The sequence below is a fragment of the Passer domesticus genome, chromosome 26 (genome assembly GCF_036417665.1).
Source record: "Passer domesticus isolate bPasDom1 chromosome 26, bPasDom1.hap1, whole genome shotgun sequence".
Classification (NCBI taxonomy): domain Eukaryota; kingdom Metazoa; phylum Chordata; class Aves; order Passeriformes; family Passeridae; genus Passer; species Passer domesticus.
The window spans coordinates 4248520-4268654 of record NC_087499.1 but is presented as its reverse complement, the minus strand read 5'-3'; the positions used below and the strand labels follow the sequence as shown (position 1 = coordinate 4268654).

The following is a 20135-nucleotide window of genomic DNA, read 5'->3' as shown; positions in this document are numbered from 1 at the left end:
ATCAAGGTCATGAGGCAACCATGACTTAACCATGGCCATGGGGCCATAAAGACCATGAGATGAGCAAGAGATGACCATGGCCATGATACAGTAATGACCATGAGATGACCATAACAATGAGACAACCATGAGCACGAGATGATTGTGACCAAGAGATGGCCATGAGATGACCACAACACAATCATGGCCACAAGACCATTGTGACCATGACATGATCATGAGATGACCATGACCATGTGTTGACCATGACTGAGATAACCTCAACATGACCATGAGAGGATCAAGACCATGACATGAAAGTGACCATGAGATGGCCACAAGATGATCATGAGATGACCATGACCATGCAATGAGCATAACACAACCATAACCTTGAGATGACCGTGACCGTAATATCAACTTGACAGAACTATGACCATGACCATGACCATGACCATGACCTTGACATGACCATGACATGATCATGACCATGAAATGATGGTGATCAGGAAATGACCATGACCATGAAATGGCCATGAGATGACTGTGACTGTGAGATGACCATGATCATGAGATGACCGGAACCACGGTATGACCATTACAATGATATAACCATGACTGTGAAGTGACCATGAGATGAGTGTGACCAAGAGATGACCATGAGATGACCACAACACACCACAGCCATGTGTGCTCATGCTCATGACATGACTATGAGATGACCATTACAGTGACATGACCAAAACCAGAACCATGGCCACGATATGACCATGACATGACCACAACATGACCATGGCTGTGAGACAATCATGACCATGAGGTGACCATGAGCATCAGATTATGGTGATCAAGAAATGGCTGTGATCATGAGATAACCACAACCATGACCCAACCACAGCTGAGAGATGACCATGATAAGACTGTGGCAAATGAGTTGAAGATGACATGATCATAAAATGATCATGACCATGGAATGACATGACACCATGACACAACCATGACCATGGGGTGACCATTACAATGAGATAACCATGACTGTGAGATGACCAAGAGCATGTAATAATTGTGACCAAGAGAAGACCATGAGACTATCACAACACACCATGGCCACGTGTGATCATGATCATAACATGACTGTGAGATGACCATTACAGTGAGATATCCATGAGAATAAGACGATGGTCATCAGAAAATGACCATCACCATGAGATGGCCATGAGGTGAACAAAACCATGAGATGGTCATGACCATGACACAACCATGACCATAGGATGACCATTACAGTGAGATGACCATGAATGTGACCATGACAGGATCGTAACCATGAGATGACCATAAGCATGAGATAATTGTGACCAAGACATGACCACAATACAACCATGGCCATGTGATGAGATGATGCCTTAAGTTTTAGCTTTCATATTTTCCAGATTTTGTACTGCATTAGTATATAACTCTGAACTTCATATAAAGTGTTAGCAAGATCTCTTGTGAGTGACAGCGGGACTGGGGGGACATGTGAACCCCCCCCCCCCCCCCAAAATCAGCTTGGGGACAGAGCGGGGGGTCCCAGCTGGGCCCGAGGCCACGGGGAGAGGCTGCAGCCGGCGGCGGCTCAGGAGCTCTGTGGGCAGAGAAAAGGGGGTGAGCCCGGGCTGGGGGCCCCGGGGGGAGCACACATGCTCCGGGGGAGGGCAAACAGGACACCCGGGACACCCCCTCACCTTTTTGCACAGGTAGAAGCTGAGCCCCAGTGCCAGGAACATGAAGCCCAACACGGAGCCCCCAATCCCAGTCAGCATCTCGCTGTGGGTGGTGTCCAGTGGCATCTCTTGGCAGTGTGCAGGGGTCAGGACCCTCCAAAACTTCTCACAGACACCCCAAGCACCCTCCAAGCACCCTCTCAGTCACCCCCGGCCCACCCAGCACCCCCTGAAACCTCCCCTCAGTCCCTGCCCAGCCTCCCCAGGACCCACCAAAGCCCATTCTGTCCCTCTCAGGATCCCACAACACCCTCCCTGTTGCCCTCCACAGCCCCAGATTCCAAAACCCTCTCCCAGTCCCTTCCCAGCCTCACCAGGACTCACCCAGAACCCTCCCAGTCACTTCTCAGCACAACCAACCTCAACCCAACCCCGGCTTTGCCATTCCTGATCTTCTTCCAGCCCCTCCAGGCTCACTCAAACTCCCTCCCAGTTACACCCAGCACCCCCAAACTCTCTCCCAGTGCCCATCAGGACCCCCCCCCGACCCCATCCCACCCTCCCCAGCATCCTTCAAACCCTTTCTCAGCCCTTCCAGACCCAAGAGCCTCTCTCCCAGTTGAAACCAGGCTCTCTCCAACTCTCTCCCAGTTGCTCCCAGCACATCCCAGTGCCTCTCCCAGCACCCCCAGTGCTTCCCCCGTGCCCCAGTGCTGGCTCAGGGGTGCTCCAGGCTGACGTGCTCCACCTGGCAGCTGCAGGTGACCCCACACTGGGGGCAGTTTCCAGCAGCACCAGCAGCTGGTGGCTCCAGTCCCCACTGGGAACCACATCGGTGGCCAGCACAGAGAGCTCCTGCTGGCCCTGGAACCACCTCAGCTGGATGTGGGCAGGGTAGAAATCCATCACGGAGCAGAGCAGGCGGCCGGGGCTGGGCTGGGAGCTCGAGGGCACCAGCGAGATGGACACGGTGGGATGGGCACTGGGAGAGAGCAGGGACACACTGGGATCAGCTGGGGGGAACTGGGAGAGGGAGGGGATATCGCTGGCTGGGAGTCTATGCACAAATCACAAACAGGACGGGACCGCTAGGAACGCGTCTTGAGCTGTTTTATTTTCCAGCATCAGTCTCATTACATGGTTATGACAATGGGAAGATGCCAGCAGCTCATATCCCAGGCAGCAGACCAAGAACTTAATGTTACAACTTATTTATAAGTTTTTTGACCAATCACACAAAGAAGAAGCATATTGACAGTAGTTCTATCCAACCACTATAAGCACATGTACTTTTGGTTAAAACAATGCTTGCTTATTTCGAATGCAATACCTGTTTGTAAGCCTTAAAACACAATGCACAGAGCTCCATTATTAAGCTTAGAACTTCCTAGTATCTTGCTAGATATACTTTTTTGCAGATTAGGGAGTTATTCTAGACAAGTGTTAATACACAGACCATTGTTTCTTTGTCCTTACATTTCTACTTTTTACATAATTTTTCTGCTAACTTATTTTATGGCCACTGCTTAGCTCTAATCACAGTTCTGCTGTCTCTGAGACCTGCCTTTCACAGCTTTCCCAAAACCCTCTGATTTTATGGATTCTCACAATTCCCCCTCTCGGTTCACCTAAAGAGAAACCTTCATAACCGTGTCATTTATTAACTACTTTGCGTTTCGTAGCTCTACTATAACATATCAGCTTATTACTTACTAAACGCGTCTTTTTGCTTGCACCAAGCATTGCTATCTTACAACACAACAATTTTAATGCTGTGGAAGTCCAGTCAGTTCAAAGGGCATGTGTGATAACAATTATAAATTATTGTTAGAAAAAATCTCGTCTTAATTCAAAACCTTCCTTCATGTCTACACCTTCATCCATCATCTCTGTGAGATTTCGAGAACTCTCTGTGAATCCATTTCCTACCTCTGTCTCTTGTATGATAAAAACTTCTTTGGTAGTTTTGTCCATCATTCGTCGCACACACCGGAGTATGCAAGGTATTACTACAGTATCACCACCAAAACACCCAACACATATAGACCTATTTTACAGAGTTCCCTTAGCCAAGGTGCAAAGCTCCTTGGAACAAATCATCTAACCAGGACCCACCATCTTCTTTAATTTGAGCTGTCAAATCTTTCAGCTTTTGTATACTTTTGTGGATGGATTCAGAATGATCAGACAGGTTCATACAACACAATCCTTCAAATTCCTCACAACCATGTCCATGTGCCAGTAAAAGAAAATCAACTGCTGCTCTATTTTGAAGGGTAGCATGTCTAACACTATGAACATCTGTCATCACATCACTGATTGCAGTGGATGTGGCATTAGTTTGTTTACTCAGCCAACATCCAACACAATCTAATTGTTTTAATGCCATTGCTGAAGCCAGATGGGGTAAAAACAAACCTGCTGAAACCCTTTTGGCAGCATTCCAAGGCATGAAATCACTCTTACAAGTCTTATCATAATGATGAGCAGATCTTGTTCCCCTATGTTTCTTCTTAATGACTGCTTTAGCAGTAGGGGCTATCCCAGTGAGGATCCCAATGCTACATGGGCCACCTTCAAGGCGTGATGGGATGCCCTGCCAAGCCCTATCTCCACAAATGAACCAACATCCTTTTGGCAATTGTCGTGGATATTGGTCAGCCTCGGAAAGCACATCCCAACTGTTTGAATAATTACACCAAAAACTTAAATTTCTGTATGCAAAATAATGAGGAGTAACATTATACTTTGGAGGATCACCTTCTAGCCAATCATTAGCTGTAAATGTAAGGCAAAAATCCATTTTTAAAGAACCAAAGATTTCTAATTCCTGGGGTTCAGATACTGCTTTGGGAAGTTCTTTGGCCCAAATGTTCCAATTCAATACAGGACCTGCTCCCATTGTCAATTTCACCAGGCTTACTATTAGATTGCTTTTTGATCACAGTCAAATCCTTTACTGGCACACCAACTAGACAGGTTGAGAAAGGCTTTTCTGGTTCCGACATATGGTATCTGAGCCTGCTGCCTTGGCTAAGGTCACCCAAACATTTGTTTTTGGTTGTTCCACAGGAAATTTGCATTACAAGAAGCAATCAAAACCAACCAACACCAGCATAGCTTTCGATTTTGCTCCATCCTTCTCATGAGCTAATCTTTGGCAAAAAATGTTCCCATATGTATCAATTTGAAAACCTTGCTTTTGACCTAAAAATAAAATTTCACCTTTGAAAGTCCAATAGAGGGGATCTATGATGTAAAAAAGCAAAAACCACACTTTCGCCAAAAATCAGCTCTATGAAACCAACAACTGACACATTTAAAAACAGCACAAAATCAGAGTTTGCAGGTTCCAACGATGAACAAGGCATGTCAGGTGTGACCTGTGATCCCTGTGTTGGGCTCACATCTGCGTACTTGCTTCTGTGGTCTTGGACTCGTCAACACATTCTGGGGTGTGATACGGTTTGATGTTTTTGGCTGGGACCCACTTAATTCCTGCACTTGTAGAGACAGAAGCATACCCTTTGCCCCAAGTGATTAATCAAAAAGGACCTTCAATTTGCCCAGTATCAGGGTTTCTAATTAAAACAGGGGGATTTTCTTTCAGTTTTGCCTGTGTGTTATTTGAAAAATGTCTAAAAATTGGTGGGTTGGGTTCTGCAACAGAACTGTTTAAAAAATTAGAAACATACAAAGCTTTGTTCAACCTCATCTGTGGTGTGACCTCTAGTCCCCCCTTCTGTTGATCAAGAATGCGTTTTTATGTTTGATGTACTCTCTCAATAATTGCTTGACTCATGGGAGAGTGAGGAATACCAAAGATGTGACAAACACCCCATTCTTTTAAAAATGTGGTCAATTTTTGAGATATACATATGGGACCATTGTCAGTTTTTACTTCTTGGGGCACACCCAATGAAGCAAAACTTGCAAGAAATGGTGATAGGCATGACTATCTGTTTCACCTGTGTGAAGAGAAGCAAAAACTGCACCAGAGAAGGTGTCTACTGAGACATGAATATTTTTAAATTTACCAAAGGAAAGGTATTTAGTGACATCTGTTTGCCATAACTGCAGGCTTTGCAAGCCTCATGGGTTGACCGCTCCTGTGGAAACAGGAGGCTGCACAAGCTGGCAGTCAGGGCAAGTATTGATGATGGCTTTAGCTTGACTTTTGGAAATTTGAAACATTCGCACAAGTGCTTGTGCATTTTGGTGAAAAAAGGCATGACTCAGTTTTGCTTGTTCAAAAATGTTTGGCAAAGGGTTTGAGATAACCATTGTCAGTTTGTCTGCTCTCGCGTTTCCTTCCACTAAAAATCCAGGAAGCGAAGAATGAGCCTGATGTGAGAAACAAAATATGGATTAGTTCTGTATTGCAAAGTTGTATAAAGACATGAAAGCCAACGATATAGAGTCTCATTACTAACAGCCTTCAAAACTCATCCTTCTATTCTTTTAACTACATTAGCAACATAAGCAGAATCTGTAATTAAATTAAAAGGTTGTGGAAAGAGCTGAAAAGCCTGAACCACAGCTGCAAGTTCAACAATCTGAGGAGATCCTTCTACTGTTTGAATGTCTGACTCCCAAGCATTAGTTTTTTGGTTCAACGAAGTTATGACTGATTTGTGACTTTTGCCAGATCCATCAGTGAAGAGTTATTGCATTTAAAGGTTCTTCACTTAACATAGGTTTCTCTCTAAAACTCAATTTTGCTTACAATAATTTGTGAGCTGGGTAATGAACAGAACAAACACCTGGAAAGTTCAACAATGCATACTGCAAATCATCATAATTTTGCATTGCCCAATCAAGATAATTTTTTTTTCAATGGTAAATAGATAACTGCAAATTCTTGACCTGCTAAACTTAACAATCTTGTTCTGGCCTTAATTACAATTTGTGCCATCATCTCTAAAACTGTAAAAATAGTCTTTGGAAACCTATAGGGAAGAAAAATCCATTCCATTATCAACAAAGGATCTCTCTCAGAGGGTCCCACTGAAACATGAGACCACAAAGTTGCATTTTTTTCTCCTAAAATTGCAAAAAAGAAAGGCTTTTCTGGAACACAGCGATGAGCTTGTCGTCTTTGGAGGGCTTCCATGACCTTGTCAAGGGCTGCACGAGCTTCAGGTGTAAGAGTTCTAGGAGAGTTGATGTCACAGCTTCCTCTTGAAATTGAGGTGGAATTGAAAATAAATTGAAAAGTGGACCCAGTTCATCGTTGGTAATTCTCAAAACAGGTCTGACCAAATTGATTTCTCCTAGAAGCTGTTGTAAATCTTGTAGATTGTTGACATTGGTCCAGAGCTGTATCTTCCATGGTGTAATTGTTTTTTTCCGTCATCTTCCATCCCAGATCCTTCCAGGGTGGAACTTCTTGGATTTTTGTTGTAGAAATTTCAAGTCCAGCATTTCGGATTTCAGTAACAACACTGGCATGGGTTTGCTCCATCTCTCTCTGCACTGGAGCTGCGATGAGCAAATCATCCATGTAGTGTAGAATCATTGCACCCAAAAGACCTCAGGACCTGAGGTACCAAATGGCACAGACATAAATGAATTGTTTGGAAAGTTGTTTTGCTTGGGTGTATTCATGGATAGAAGAAATGCAATAGCTATAGGTGTTTTTAGTGGAATTACCACAGGAACACTAAATGCAAGAGCTAAAATTACTAGCTCTTCATTACAATTTACTGAAACAATGGCAGGAAGGATTGAAAGGCCAAGAATTTTGTTGCTAGCTTTGCCTAGAATCAAAAAATCTTGTCTTTGTTGAAAAAGATTGACAATTCCAGTAGGAATGCTTTCATAACAAAAATTATTTAAAAGGTGTATCAATTTTGAGGAGGCCAATTCAAACCTTGTATTTGAGGGTATTGAGCTGGAACCATTTGCGGAATGGTTGACTGTGGGATAAATGATTGAGGTACCAATGCCACTTGGCTGGGTAATTGCTGTAAGGAGGTACCACTGCTTGTGTCAAGGCACGGTGCTAATCCACGCTCTTTTTTGAGTTTAACGACAAAGGTTTGCCATCGATGTTGAATTGAGAGTGACAATGCTTAGCAAGATGCTTCCCTTTCTGACATCGAGGGCAAATAGAAAGTTGTTTAGGTTGAATTGTTTTTGTAGGGCAATCCTTTTTGATGTGTGCTGGCTTACCACAAGCAAAGCAACAAGCCTTTTTACCAGAGTCCAACGGTACAGTACCAACAGATTTTTCCAAAGTTTTTGTTTGTGCTTCTAGGGCCTTTTCAAATTTTTCCATTTGTTGTGCTAAATTATTTCCCAATGTTTTTCCTAACTTTTCCTGACATTCTGCAATCTGCTTTCCAAAAGCATTGACTTGCACGTTAGCAAGATGTTGTGAAGAGGCAAGCTTACTGCAAGCTGTTAGCATCTGTGTTACAGTTGGAGGCTGATCAGGTAAAGTTAAAATAATTTTTCTACATTCTTCATTAGCATTTACAAAAGCAAGGTTTTGAATAATATAGGAATGAGCTTGTTCATCTGGACATTGTTTTTCGACTGCTTGGGTTAATCTATCTAGGAAAGAACCAAAGGACTCAGTTTCACCTTGTCTGATAGTAGTATAAGTATTCACATGGGTACCAGCTGGCTCAACTGAAAATAAAGCTTTTCTAGCAGCATCTTTAATATCTGTTAGTACATCCCAAGGCAATTCCACCGCTTGATTTTCTGGTTTATGGAAAGGTGGATCACCTGCTAATTGGGTAATATCTATATTCTCATAGCGAGTATTTTCATAGCTTTCAACCAATTTATTAAGAAGTTTTTCCACTGTAATTCCCATAAAAGATATTGTGAATTGGTTAAAATCACGGAAGCCACATTTCAACAATCAGCAGGGACTAAGTCATAAGAATTAAATACACTTTTCAACACATTATTAAAATAAGGAGAAGAGAACCCACTTTCTTTCAAAGCTTGATGGAGCTCTTTTGTATCATGGTGAGACAGAGTTGCATATCATGGATTTACATCATTACAACCATATCTTACAGATAAGGCAAGGAATTGTTTCTTTGAATCCAAATATTTTTCTAAATTTTGATTAATATTAGACCAATTAGGTAGTTGCAATGGAAGGTTTACCTCTGATTTAGATTGTGTTTTGTTTTTCCCTCTCATCACTCCTGTTTCTGTTACAGAAGAACAGGTAGTGTTGTCACAGTCATCAGCTGTCCCAGGAACTCTGCCAAGAAGCTCCAAGTTCTTTTTGGCAGAGGTGTGGCTGCAGCAACAAACTTTTCTGGGAGCCCTGTCAGGAAGGGCCGGGGAGCAAAGTTCCAAGGTCTTGGCAGCAGCGCTGCCTGAGCAACACGCCTCCCCGGGAGCCCTGCCAGGAAGGGCAGAGCAGAGCTCCACAATCCCAGCAATGCCCCCCCTATGGAGGTAGCGGCCGAGGAATGTGTTTTATTGGTTAAAGAAAGAGAACCAGAGTCTGATATATCAGGCCTCAATTCAGTAAATTGCGTTTCATTAGAATCATACGAATCGGGCTGCTCTCAAACTGCAGGTCCCGATTTTGTATTTGTAACACTTCCAATGGGCTGTTACAGGTTCCACACCCTATCCCCACACGTGGGTATACAGCTGGAAAACTCTCAGCTCCAAGCTGCAGTCTCAACATGCTGTTTTCCCCCCCCCCCGCTCTTCCTCCTCCGGGCAGAGTCATCCTGGCCCTGCTCGGCCCTTGGCTGCCGCCCGCCGCCTCTGTCCTCCCCATTGCCCCTCCTCTGCAGGCAAAGACAAATCCAAAGCCTCCCCACCACCTGTAACCAGAGGCTGGGGAACCAAAAGCAATGAAAACCCTGGAAGAGGCTTGGGGGAGGAAGCTATACAAAAAGAATTCTCAGAACTACAAAGCAATCTGCCTGCCTGAGCCTGATCTGAGGGGATGGCTTCCCGGGAAGCGGAAACAGTGGCAGGAGTGACCCCCACAGCCCCTCGGCCAGGCAGAGCAGATTTGGAATCCCCCACGGCAGACTCCCCCTGCACAACTTCAGAACAAGATCCGGCCGCAACTTGTTTGGAAGAGGAACAGGGCACAGAAACAGCAGCCCCTGTTTTGCAAAGCCTCCCCAAACTTTCATCTCCTGGACCCGCTCGACTCCCAACCTCCCCAGAACACGACCCCTGATCCCCCGAATTCTTGGAACATAACGAAAATCCTGAACGCTTTCCCGGGAAATCTGGGGATGGACTACTCCGTGGAGGAATGGAGGACGCCTGGTTGCAGCATCTGTGACACAGGGAATAATGGAAGAAACAGAGAACACGACAGAAGCTAGAAGCTGATCTGATTCCCCCTTCCCGGGGATTGGGGTGCTGTCCACATTGCCTGGAGAAACCCGAAAGGAAGGAACCCCGAACAAAACCCGAAATCCCCCCAGAGGAGGACAAAGACCCAGCACAACTTGGAATTAAAGTCTCAGAACCAGATGTTCTGTTTTGGTGATCGAGAAAGTCTCTATTACGATCATACTGTTTAAAACTCTCCATTAACGTTCTGGAGACAGGCATTAGTTTGACCAAAGTCTCTTCCTTTTTGAGAGAGACTAGATTATAAATTTTCCAGTTCATCTGATCCCAAAAATCAAAGGCAAAAGCAGACTTCAAGTCTATATTTTCAGTATTCGCTTTTACCCAGATTAATGTCTTTCAGTTCATGTTTTGACATGTCTGAACGTCCTTCATCCTGTAAAATTGTCTCAAGGTAAAAAACGTTCCATTCTGTTTTAGATAAATAATTTCCCATCTCGTTGCCCAAAGATCCCCCCAAGGGGCTCAGCTCTGCGATCCTGCAAGATCCAAACCTACACACACAGAGAATAAACCTCCCAGGGACACCAGACGATATTTGGGGCTCAATTCCACAATCTGTGAGCTCCAAAGACACCCCAGTATAAAACCCTCTCAGGGACCCCCTGATAGATTTGGGACGAGCTCCCCCTCCCTGCTCACCTGCAGCACGAGGGGGGGGCGATGGTCCAGTGGCTGCGGCCACAGGGGGCACTGGAACCTCCTGCTTCTCCTTCGTTTCCTGCTCCTGATCCTCCCCTTTCTGCTCCTCCTTTTCCTCTCTCCCTCCTCCTCCTCTCTCCCAATCCCACCTCCTCCCCAGTTCCTGCCTTCTGTGTATTTAGACTGAAGAACCATGCTTGTTTTTAGAACTAGAACAAAGATCCCAGGTGGAACAAGGCTTGCTGTTTTTAGTCAGAAGTATCAGTGACTAAAGGTCACGATTCCTTTGGTTTGGTGCTGTCCTTGTTCCTCCTCAGTGTTCGGGCTGGGCTATGGCGTGTCCTTGTTTGCTGCATTTTCCAAGTTCCTCTTGGATCCTTTGGGCAAGAGGCTGTGCCCTGGGAGGGTTCTTTGTGCTCCTTTGTGACACAGGAGAAGCTTCCAGGCGGTTTCTGCGTCAGCTGCTGCTGTGCTGTCACAGGAACACTGCCACGTCGCCGTGGTGTTCCCGTTGCTGTGGGACACGGAGGCCTCAGTGTCCAGAGTGGCTCTGGGCTCCTTGCCGGAGGATCCTCCTGCCCGAGGCATTCTCAGCAGCCAGCCCAGCCTGACGGGTGTCCTTCTGTGCTTGCAGGGCTACAGGCTGCAGACGTGTGCAGCGCAACCAAGATGATCCAGCACGTGCTTGCTGCAGTTGGCACCCTGTACACTGTGGCTTATTCGGGGTATTTTTTAACCCACTTGGCACGTAAGTCCAGGTTTTGCCTCGGTGCAGCATCTGTGGCTTTGGCCTTGCTGTGTGCTTTCTGTTCTCCCTCTGGAGCTGAGCAGACTTTGGAACCAAATTGCCATGAAGACACCATTGCTTTGGGAGAGCTCCTGCCAGCAGCTGCAGCTGAAAAAGGGGGTGTCTGCAGCCAGCGGGGCGTGCACAGCATTTGCAAGGAGCCCTGGGGGGTTCTGTTCCCTCAAGCGGGGACTCTGTGCCAGCAGAGCCTGCAACTCCCTCCCTTTGCTGCTCCAGCCAAGAACTGACCCAGCCCAGTATTTTGTGCTGTTCTCTTGCTTGCTGTGGGAAGGGCCTGTGGCTCCTGCAGGGATGCTGTGAAAGCAAAATGCTCTCTCGGGGTTGCCTTGCTCCGTGGCATTTCCCACCACAGGCAGTTTTTCTCCTAACAGCATCTGCTTCATGTTCCCTCTCCCGTTGCAGGGCACCTCATGTCTGGATCCCAAGCAGCTCCTCCTCCTTCGGTGAGTGGGAAAGGAACCTCTGGTGTTTGGAATTGTGCAGCAAGTTGTGAGCTCGGCATGTGGCACCTGGGCGCCAGCCTGGGAGGCTGAAGGAAAGTTCCTGTCAGTGTCTTTGCAGCAGCAGCAGCAAAGGGATCCCCAGCAGTTTTCTCCTTTTCTGCTGAAGAGCTTTTGAAGAGCTGCAGGTCTGCTTTTGCAGGCAGAGGATTGCTTGCTGGCTTTAGCCATGCTGGAATATCTAATACCCAACAATAAGTGGCAATGTTGACTTTAGCCCATTGTTACTGTGAACAGCTCCAAACCCAATTTCTGCTTAGTGCAGCTGGATGTGCAGCTGAGGATAAATAAGGTGATAACTGAGATAGAACTTCCCGTCCCTCACGCTGCCTTCTGTCCACAGGGCACAAAAGCAGCACCAGCACCTCCTGTGGCTCCCTCTGTTTCCAAAGAGGAGGCCAAAGAGGAGGGAGACAGCAGTGAGCTTTCTGCTGCTCTGGGGGACGATGGTGACCTTCCCTCAGTGCCGGGAGATGACAGTGAACTTCCCGCTGCTCTGGGAGACGAGGGCGAACATCCCGCGGTGTGGGAATACAACGGCGAGGCTCCCGCGGCGTGGGACAAGGACAGTGGACATCTCCCGGCGTGGGACGAGGACGGTGGATGTCCCCTGGTGTGGGACCAGAATGGCCCAGCTCCCACGCTGGGGGATGAGGACGGGGGACATATCCCAGTGTGGGATGAGGACGGAGGACATCTCCCAGTGTGGGATGAGGACGGAGGACATCCTGTGCCTTGGGAAGAGGAGCATGAACCTCTCCCAGAATGGGAAGTGGACAGTGAATGTCCCCTGGCTTGGAAAGAAGATGGCAAACCTGCACCGTTTTGGGAAGAGGATGGAGAAGCTGCAGCCTTTTGGGAAGAGGATGGAGAACCTCCCTCTGCTCGGGAAGAGGACACTGAACCTCCCTCCACTGTGGGATCCTGGGCTGAACATTCTGACAGCAGCGCAGCCCTGCAGGCAGAGGGGAGAGGGGAGTGGTGCCTGATGCAGCTGAGTACGTCTGCTCTGTTCCTGGGTGCCCGAGCAGGGTGCTGTGTCTGTGTCTCGGCATCAGCTGCACCCAGTGCTGCCCTGCAGCTGAATGTCCCCGAGTCATTTATTGTCCTACCTCAGCTGAGACCAAGGGGCTCACGGCCCCAGGGAGTGGGGCTGCCTTCTGGCTCTGCTGCAGGGCAGCTCTCACTCTGGGAGGGAGCGTCTTCCATGTGGTTTCTTTCAGGGAACACTGTGAGCAAGGCGCAGCCTGCCCAGAAATACCTGGAAGTGGAGCAGATTGGCCAAGGGTAAGTGCACGGCAGCTACTTCTGCACAAGCAGGGCCAGGTGTTGTGCTGGTGCAGGATCAAGTGACAAGTCAGGAGAGCTCCAAACACCTGCAGACACTGGGCTGCCATCCTGCTGTCTCTCAGCCCTGACCAGAATTGATAGCTGTGGGCAGAAGGCCCCTGAGGCTGGCAGTGTCCTGCCTGCAGCACGGAACAGGATCTGGAAGATCTTCTGTCCCTGGAACTGGACTGCCTAAAAGAGCAACTCACCATCTGGTGACTGTCAGAACACAGTTCTCAAGAAGATTTCTTTCAAATATTTTGCTTCAAAAAGTATCCACCAGTCAGGATTATTTACCTAATGGTTTAGAAACAGAAACCAGAGATGAACTAATAAGTGCTCTATTCTAGCACAGGCAGTAGACCCCAGACATTCAGTAACAGACACAGAGCTTATGCACTCTGGGGGAAAATGCATCACCTGCCTGATGGCAGGGTCCTTGTGGAACCTGCAGGTCTTAGGCAGAAAATGGAAAAGGATGAAATGCATTCTTTTCCAGTTCTTTAGACACTCATTTCTCACCTCAGGTTTTGAACTAAAGCAATTCAGGGTGGACATTTGGGATTTGCTGCAGCCCAATTCCTTCGTGTTGGGTCTCAGTTTTCCCTTGCACACCTTGCCTGGCACAGGGCTGGTGGCTGCTGCGCTGTTGTTGGAAGGGTCGATGCCCCCAGGTGTTTGTGAACGCTGCAGGCAGCAGAGATCTCCTGTCTGGGCTGGCTTTCCCTGCCAGGGCCTAAAGCGCTGCTTCTTTCTTCTCTGCTGTTTTGTTTCCAGGGCTTTTGGAGCCGTTTCTAAAGGACTCGACAGGGCCACTGGAGGAGAGGTCAGTGCCAACACGCCCAGCACGTCTGGCAGCTCTCCAGGGCTTTCCCCTCTGCTGGCAGCTGTGGCTGGAGCTTTGGGGCCAGCAGAGCTCTCCTGTACAGGCTGCTCCTCTGAAGGCAGAGCAGTGTCAGCCTGCAGAGCACAGCTGGGACACACTTGGTCCTTCAGAAGTGCCCAAAGGAATGCAAGGAGGGCAGCGGTGTCTGTCAGAGCAGGACACGCTGGCTTGGTCTTGATATCAAAAAGTGGGATTGCATCAGCTGCTGGAGACTGAGGCCCAATTTATCTTCACCCCAACCTCAGAGGAGAACAGTATTTAGCAATTTTTCCATCCTGCCTTTCAGCTTCAAAGGGTACCTCATGGCCTAATTAGGGAGAGATCCTGCTTGGGCCCAGTTTGGGGTTTTAGTCCTACTTCAGCTGTTCACAGAGGGAGAGGGAGAGAAATGAGAAGATGGATGTTCAGAGCCAAGCTCTCTCCTAAATCCTGCAGTTGTGTTTGGCTCTGGTGTCAGTGACAGCCTGTGACAGGGATCACCTGAGCAATGGATGTGCCTGTTTGCTTTGTTGTGCAATCCCAAACAGAGCAGCTGCATCTGGAATCATGACCAAATCCCATAGAATTGCTAAAGGGTTCCCAGCTGTTTTGCTCTGCTCTCACAGAACCAGAATTACCTCCTGGTTGCAAAATGTGTTTGAATAATAATAAGAGTGTTGAGGCTGTTTGAGAAGACTGTAGGTGCAGAGAATGTTGTGAGAGGCTGACAGCTGGGGGACCATTTCTGCAGAGCTTGCAAGGCCCAATGTCTCTGGCCATGTGTCCTGTAAGCAGCCCCCAGCCAGCAGAGCAATGGGCTGTGGGAATGGCACTTGCTGAGCTCTGGTGTCCCATCCCAAGGCAGTTTGGCACAGCCAGGCTCCGTCGCTCCAAAAAGACTCGCTCCGTGTTTGCTGTGGCCTCCTGCCACAGACTCCTCCAGTTCCAGGTCTGCCATGTCCCTCCAGGTGGCCATCAAGAAAATGAGTCTCACAGGGCAGAACAGGCAACGAGCTGTGAAGGAAATCCTGCTCCTGAAGGACAAGAAGCACCCCAACATTGTCAACTTTTTGGACAGGTGAGTGCTTCAGGTCTTATCCCGTGCACAGGCCCTGCGTTACCCTTTCCTGGCATCCGTAGTCTGTAGCCTGTTTTGAAAATGCCTGACCCGGCCATATCTCCCCAAAACAACAGCCTGGCAGTTCACTCCCTCCTTGTGCTTTTGTTGCTTTGGTTTGGTTTTTCCTTCATGTTGACCCCATTTGCTGTGTCTCACAACAAGTGCTGATAAACCACAGCAGAAATTATTTTCCTTGGCTTCTTCTTCCCAGCCCTTTCCCATTGCTACAGATGCCAGGAAGACCAGGTTCTTGTTTCCAGAAATGCCTCATTTGCCCATTTTTCACTGGCCTTGCCTGTTTCTGAAGGGACTTTCTGAAAGGTTTTCTGACTGCTTTTGTCCCAAGTGCTGCATGGCCTCCTCCCCTGGATAACCCTGGCAGTTCTGTTGCCTTGTTCTGGAGGGAATGGTGGAACTGATGAGTTCAGAAGCTGAACCAGCTGGAGCCAAGGGTTGTGGCTCCACATTGATCTGGGCTTTTGCTAAACTGCATTTTCCCCTGCTTGCCATCTAAGGCCTCTCCTTTCTCACAGGTGTCTCCTTCTCCTTCAGACTGTGCAGATTCCAAGGGCTGGGCAGCCTGGCAGGAGTGTCTCTCCATCTGATTCTGTCCTCATTGACAAGTGACCTGGAAACAAAACTGCACTCCAGGCTTTTCCACGGGGGAATGGAGCACTGCACATTCATCTCCATGCCATTGTTTTCCTCTCCCAGCTTCCTTGTTGATGGAGATCTCTGGCTGGTCATGGAATACATGGATGGAGGAACTTTGCAGGACGTTGTCAGACAGACACGCATGACTGAAGGAGAGATGGCAGCTGTCAGTCAGGAGGTGAGGGATCCTGCTTGTCACTCCCATGCCTTGGACACGATGGTCCTTCCAAACAGGGCGTGAGAACAGGAGTGGCTCCATGCTCAGGGCTTTGTTTCTCTGTTGTTTTGATGAGCTGGAGAAGAAAGAGCCTCTGCAGTGAACGGCCTGCCAGCATCACTGTACTTCTACTCTGTTCTTGCTCTCTCTCCAGCTCTTGTGGTACTCTCTGTCTTTTTTGGATTAGATTTGCTGTTCTCAGCTTTGCCTTGAACCGTTTGCCTGGAGCTTGTGTGCACTGCACTCCTGGCCTGTCCCAGCAAAGCTGCTGCTGGCAGAATTCTAAACTGTCCTTTCTTGTGTGATTTATTCCGGCCACTGGTTTTTGCCCTGGTGTTTCTTGTTCTCTCTCAGTGTCTGCAGGGCCTGGATTTCCTCCATTCCAAGCGGGTGATCCACAGGGATGTGAAGAGCTCCAACATCCTTCTGGGAATGGACGGCTCTGTCAGGCTGGGTGGGTGTTCCTGGCCAGGCACGGCGCTCCCGGGCTGCGGGTGTGGGGCTGCTTCCCAGTGACGGCCAGAGCCCCACAAGGGCTGCTGGGGGCACTGCCCGGCCCCTGCTGCCAGCTGAGAGCGGCTGCCCGAGCACAGAGCTCAGCAGAGGAGCAGGGCGTCAGCAGTGCCTTTGCTCTGGCTGTGGCCCTTCCAGAGGGGCAGCAGTGGGAATCTAAAGCTTCAAGGGAATCAGTAACAGCCACTGTATGAAAGCTGAGGCTTTCTTGAAGGGTCCAGTTCCATCTTTCCTTTGTTGGACTTGTCCAGCTGACTTCACTAGTGCATTCTCAGACTGAGAGTGGGGAATCTTTGTGCTTGGTTTCCTCATTCCAGCTGCCTTTGACAGTGTTTGTTTCTGTCCTCAGCTGATTTTGGCCTCTGTGCTCAGCTCAGCCCTGAGCAGGACCAGCGCAGCTCCATGGTGGGCACTGCTCACTGGATGGCCCCAGAGGTTGTGACCAGATCTCCTTACGGCCCCAAAGTGGACATCTGGTCCTTCGGTATCGTGACCATCGAGATGGTGGAAGGAGAACATCCTTACTTCAGGGAAACGGCGGCCATGGTAAGAGGCAAATTCTCCAGGGGCTGCAGGGGCCTGTGAGCACAGGGTGAGCCTGCACTGGGAGCAGCAGCTGGTGGTTCCTGCACATGGGGAAGGGAATTCCCACAGGACTCCAGCCTCAACACAGAGGAATATTCTGCTGTCTCCAGCAACAATTTGCTTTGGGATTTATGTTGTTGGAGCTCTTCTGGCTGTGAGGGTGACCTGAAAATGTGAAGCAAGTGCATCAGCTGTAATGTTATCTTGCAAGAAAACCCCAAACCAACCCCAAATCCCACCCCCAAACCCAACAAGTTTTCTGCAGGAGTTTCTAAAAGAGGTTTGGCGTGATGATCTCCACCTGATTCTTTTCACTGGGAAACTTGTTGAAAACATGAAGATGATGGTTTAACATCCCCCAAGTCTAACATATTTCTTTCCTAATCCAAGCCACTTTGTCCATGTCACCAAGCCTAAGCTTTCTTCATCACAAACCTCCTGTTTCTTGACTGGCTGCTTCTGGGATGGGGCATCAGGAATGCATTTACTTGGGTGTCAGTGGCACTGCAGAGATGCACTTGATCTAAGAATCCTCTGAAATAACACAGGCAGACCACTCTGACTCTTGAAAATGGCCTGTAAAGCTGGTGTGCACATTTGGAGAAGCAAAATGTGCTATTTCCAATGGAGGTTCCTACTAAAAAAAAGCCAGCCAATGAAACTGGCTCTCGAGGCGAGATCCTTTGGATGTTGCGATGGCTGTGGCAGCACCAGGGTTTGGTTTTTGGTTGGCATGGAGAAATGAGCTCTGAGCAGCATCTCTGCCAGGGAGGCAAGTGCCCCTGGAGCTGGGGCTGAGGGCGCGGGGTCGATGTGAGCACGTGTGGCTGTGAAGGAAGCTGGCAGAGCGCTGAGTTTGCTTTCCCTGCAGGCTCGCGCTCTGATCCGGCAGAACGGGACCCCGCAGCTGCAGGAGCCCCGGCGCCTGTCGGCTCTGCTGCGGGACTTCCTCGAGTGCAGCCTGGAGCCGGACGAGAAGTGGCGCTGGGCTGCCCAGGAGCTGCTGCAGGTGGATGCCAAGGGCTGCAGGGGAAGCAGCAGCGCCAGGGAGGGGTTTTCTTGGGGGGGCCCCTCCCATCGTCTCCAGTCTCGCTGCTTTCCACACGCAAAGCAAGCAGAATCCTCGCCTGCTCTGCCTTGGCAGGCTCCTTTCCAGCTCACCTGGACCTGCTGCCCCACAACGAGCAGGGACATCTTCCAGCAGCTCAGGGGGCTCAGAGCCCTGCCTGACCTGAGCTGGGATGTTCCCAGGGAGGAGGCACCTCCCACATCTCTGGGCACCTTCTGTCACTGTTTCCCCACTCTCCTGGTTAAAAAATTCCTCCTTAGATCTACTCTGAGCCTGCTTCCCTCTCCTGAGTTTCAAACCATTTCCCTTTGTCCTGTGGCAACAGAGCCTGTGAGGAACTTGACTCTGGAAAGTAACAGTTCATTTCCTTTTTTTTTATTCTTTTGGCAGCACCCATTTTTAGCATCAGCCAAGCCTCTCTCCAGCCTGACCCCTCTGATCACTGCAGCAAAGCAACTGAGGGAGCAGCGGAGAGGAAGAAGCACTTGAGGACAGCTTCTTGTTACAGCAGTTAGGACAACTAGTTAGTTTGGTAGTTAGCACTGCTAGTTGGTTATGGTAGTTAGCACAGTGTGTTTGTTATGGTTCTTATGTTAGCCTGTTTGTTATGGCAGTTGTTTGAATAAAAACTCTCTTAAACCTCAAGTCCCTTGACGTGTCCCTTCCTTCTCCCCCTGTGGCTCAGCTGCCCGCAGCAATGTGAGGGGAGAGCGGGCCCAGCCTGGCCCAGAGCTGAGCCCAGCAGAGCCCTGGCAGAGCCCAGAGCAGCCTCGGCATCTGCAGAGTCAGCCTGGAAGGAGGCGCTTGGAGCCTCCTGGGCTGCACCCGACTCTTGGTTACAAGCTGTGTGTGCTGGAAAATGCCACCGGCTCTGCAGCAGGGCACAAGGGGCCCGGGGAAGGCCCAAGTGCTCCATGCAAGGGGAAAACCTGCCCTGGGCTTGTTATAAATACCTATGGAGTTGTTGGCTTTGCTATTATGTATTGACTTCTGCAAATTATTCTCAATCACAACGATTTTGATATAGTACAACTTGTAATCCCATTTAACTTCTAACTGCTTTTGCTACAGTATAATTTGTTCAGCTTTTTGTGGCCAGTGCCCTGGCCCCTGTGTAGCTTGTATCCTCAGGATATCATTTATGGATGATATTTTAGTTTGCGGACAGTGTGATAAACATACATTATAGTTTTGGCGTTTGCAAAACATTAAAATGGATGATCTATGTTGAACATAATAATGTTAATTGCAGAAGTAGCTGAAGTAGAAATAATAACTAATGTTTTTATTTTTGTAACTAACTGGCAATAATAACTCAGAGATATTTGTGAAATAGCTCATGTTGATTGAAAGTACTTGTGGAAATAGCTAAAACCATCTGCATGGTCAGATAACATTTAAGGAAGGGATGTGATGAGGACCCCTGCCACTGAGCCTTCCACTGTCAATAACTGTCACCTGCTGCAACCACAGAACAGGGGCCCTTGTGAGGAAGTGACACACAACCCTCACAACAACAACCCACCATTCCTGCACGTTCTCTAAAAAGGCAGGACAGGGGTCAAACAAACTTAAAGAATTTCTGGAACATGTAAATGAGTTCAAGCAAATCTTTGAACACGTATAATCATGATGGATGTGTATTTGACCAATGCAGTGGAAAAAGTCTATAAGAAGAGTTGCCGTGGTTAACCAGTGTGCCTCTGGCCATTGCCAAGCACCCAGCGCTCTTGATGATTTAGTCTCCTACTACACCTTATTGACCTTATAAACATTCCAAAGAGTGAGGCTCA

General features: G+C 48.3%; 2 protein-coding genes and 1 long non-coding RNA gene across 3 annotated transcripts; 1 reads left to right on the top strand and 2 right to left on the bottom strand.

Moving 5' to 3' along the window:
• Positions 1-1594: 1594 nt before the first annotated feature.
• LOC135286319 (class II histocompatibility antigen, B-L beta chain-like) lies at positions 1595-2663 on the bottom strand. The gene is given in 4 exon segments (XM_064399433.1): positions 1595-1603; positions 1704-1810; positions 2418-2453; positions 2456-2663. Coding segments are annotated over 4 exon segments (285 nt in total). The 5' UTR covers positions 2589-2663.
• Positions 2664-2776: 113 nt separating this feature from the next.
• On the bottom strand, positions 2777-11160 carry LOC135286413 (uncharacterized). The gene is made up of 2 exons (XR_010350735.1): positions 10683-11160; positions 2777-9960 (listed from the first exon to the last, which is right to left on the bottom strand). It is a non-coding gene; the product is annotated as an uncharacterized LOC135286413 (long non-coding RNA).
• A 147-nt stretch (positions 11161-11307) lies between these two features.
• Positions 11308-18987, top strand: LOC135286383 (serine/threonine-protein kinase PAK 3-like). Its single transcript, XM_064399518.1, has 11 exons — positions 11308-11430; positions 11893-11933; positions 12334-12988; positions 13214-13277; positions 14097-14145; positions 15153-15262; positions 16019-16136; positions 16530-16629; positions 17038-17234; positions 18145-18282; positions 18733-18987. The coding sequence occupies exons 1-11, from the start codon at positions 11352-11354 to the stop codon at positions 18829-18831; spliced, it is 1650 nt and encodes a 549-aa protein (XP_064255588.1). The 5' UTR covers positions 11308-11351; the 3' UTR covers positions 18832-18987.
• The last annotated feature ends 1148 nt before the right edge of the window (positions 18988-20135 follow it).

Coding starts and splice junctions, on each gene's coding strand:
- LOC135286383 (XM_064399518.1), top strand. CDS start 11,352: ATGATCCAGCACGTGCTTGCTGCAGTTGGCACCCTGTACACTGTGGCT. Junction 11,934..12,333: donor AAGCAGCTCCTCCTCCTTCG/GTGAGTGGGAAA, acceptor TTCTGTCCACAG/GGCACAAAAGCAGCACCAGC. Junction 16,630..17,037: donor GGACGGCTCTGTCAGGCTGG/GTGGGTGTTCCT, acceptor TTCTGTCCTCAG/CTGATTTTGGCCTCTGTGCT.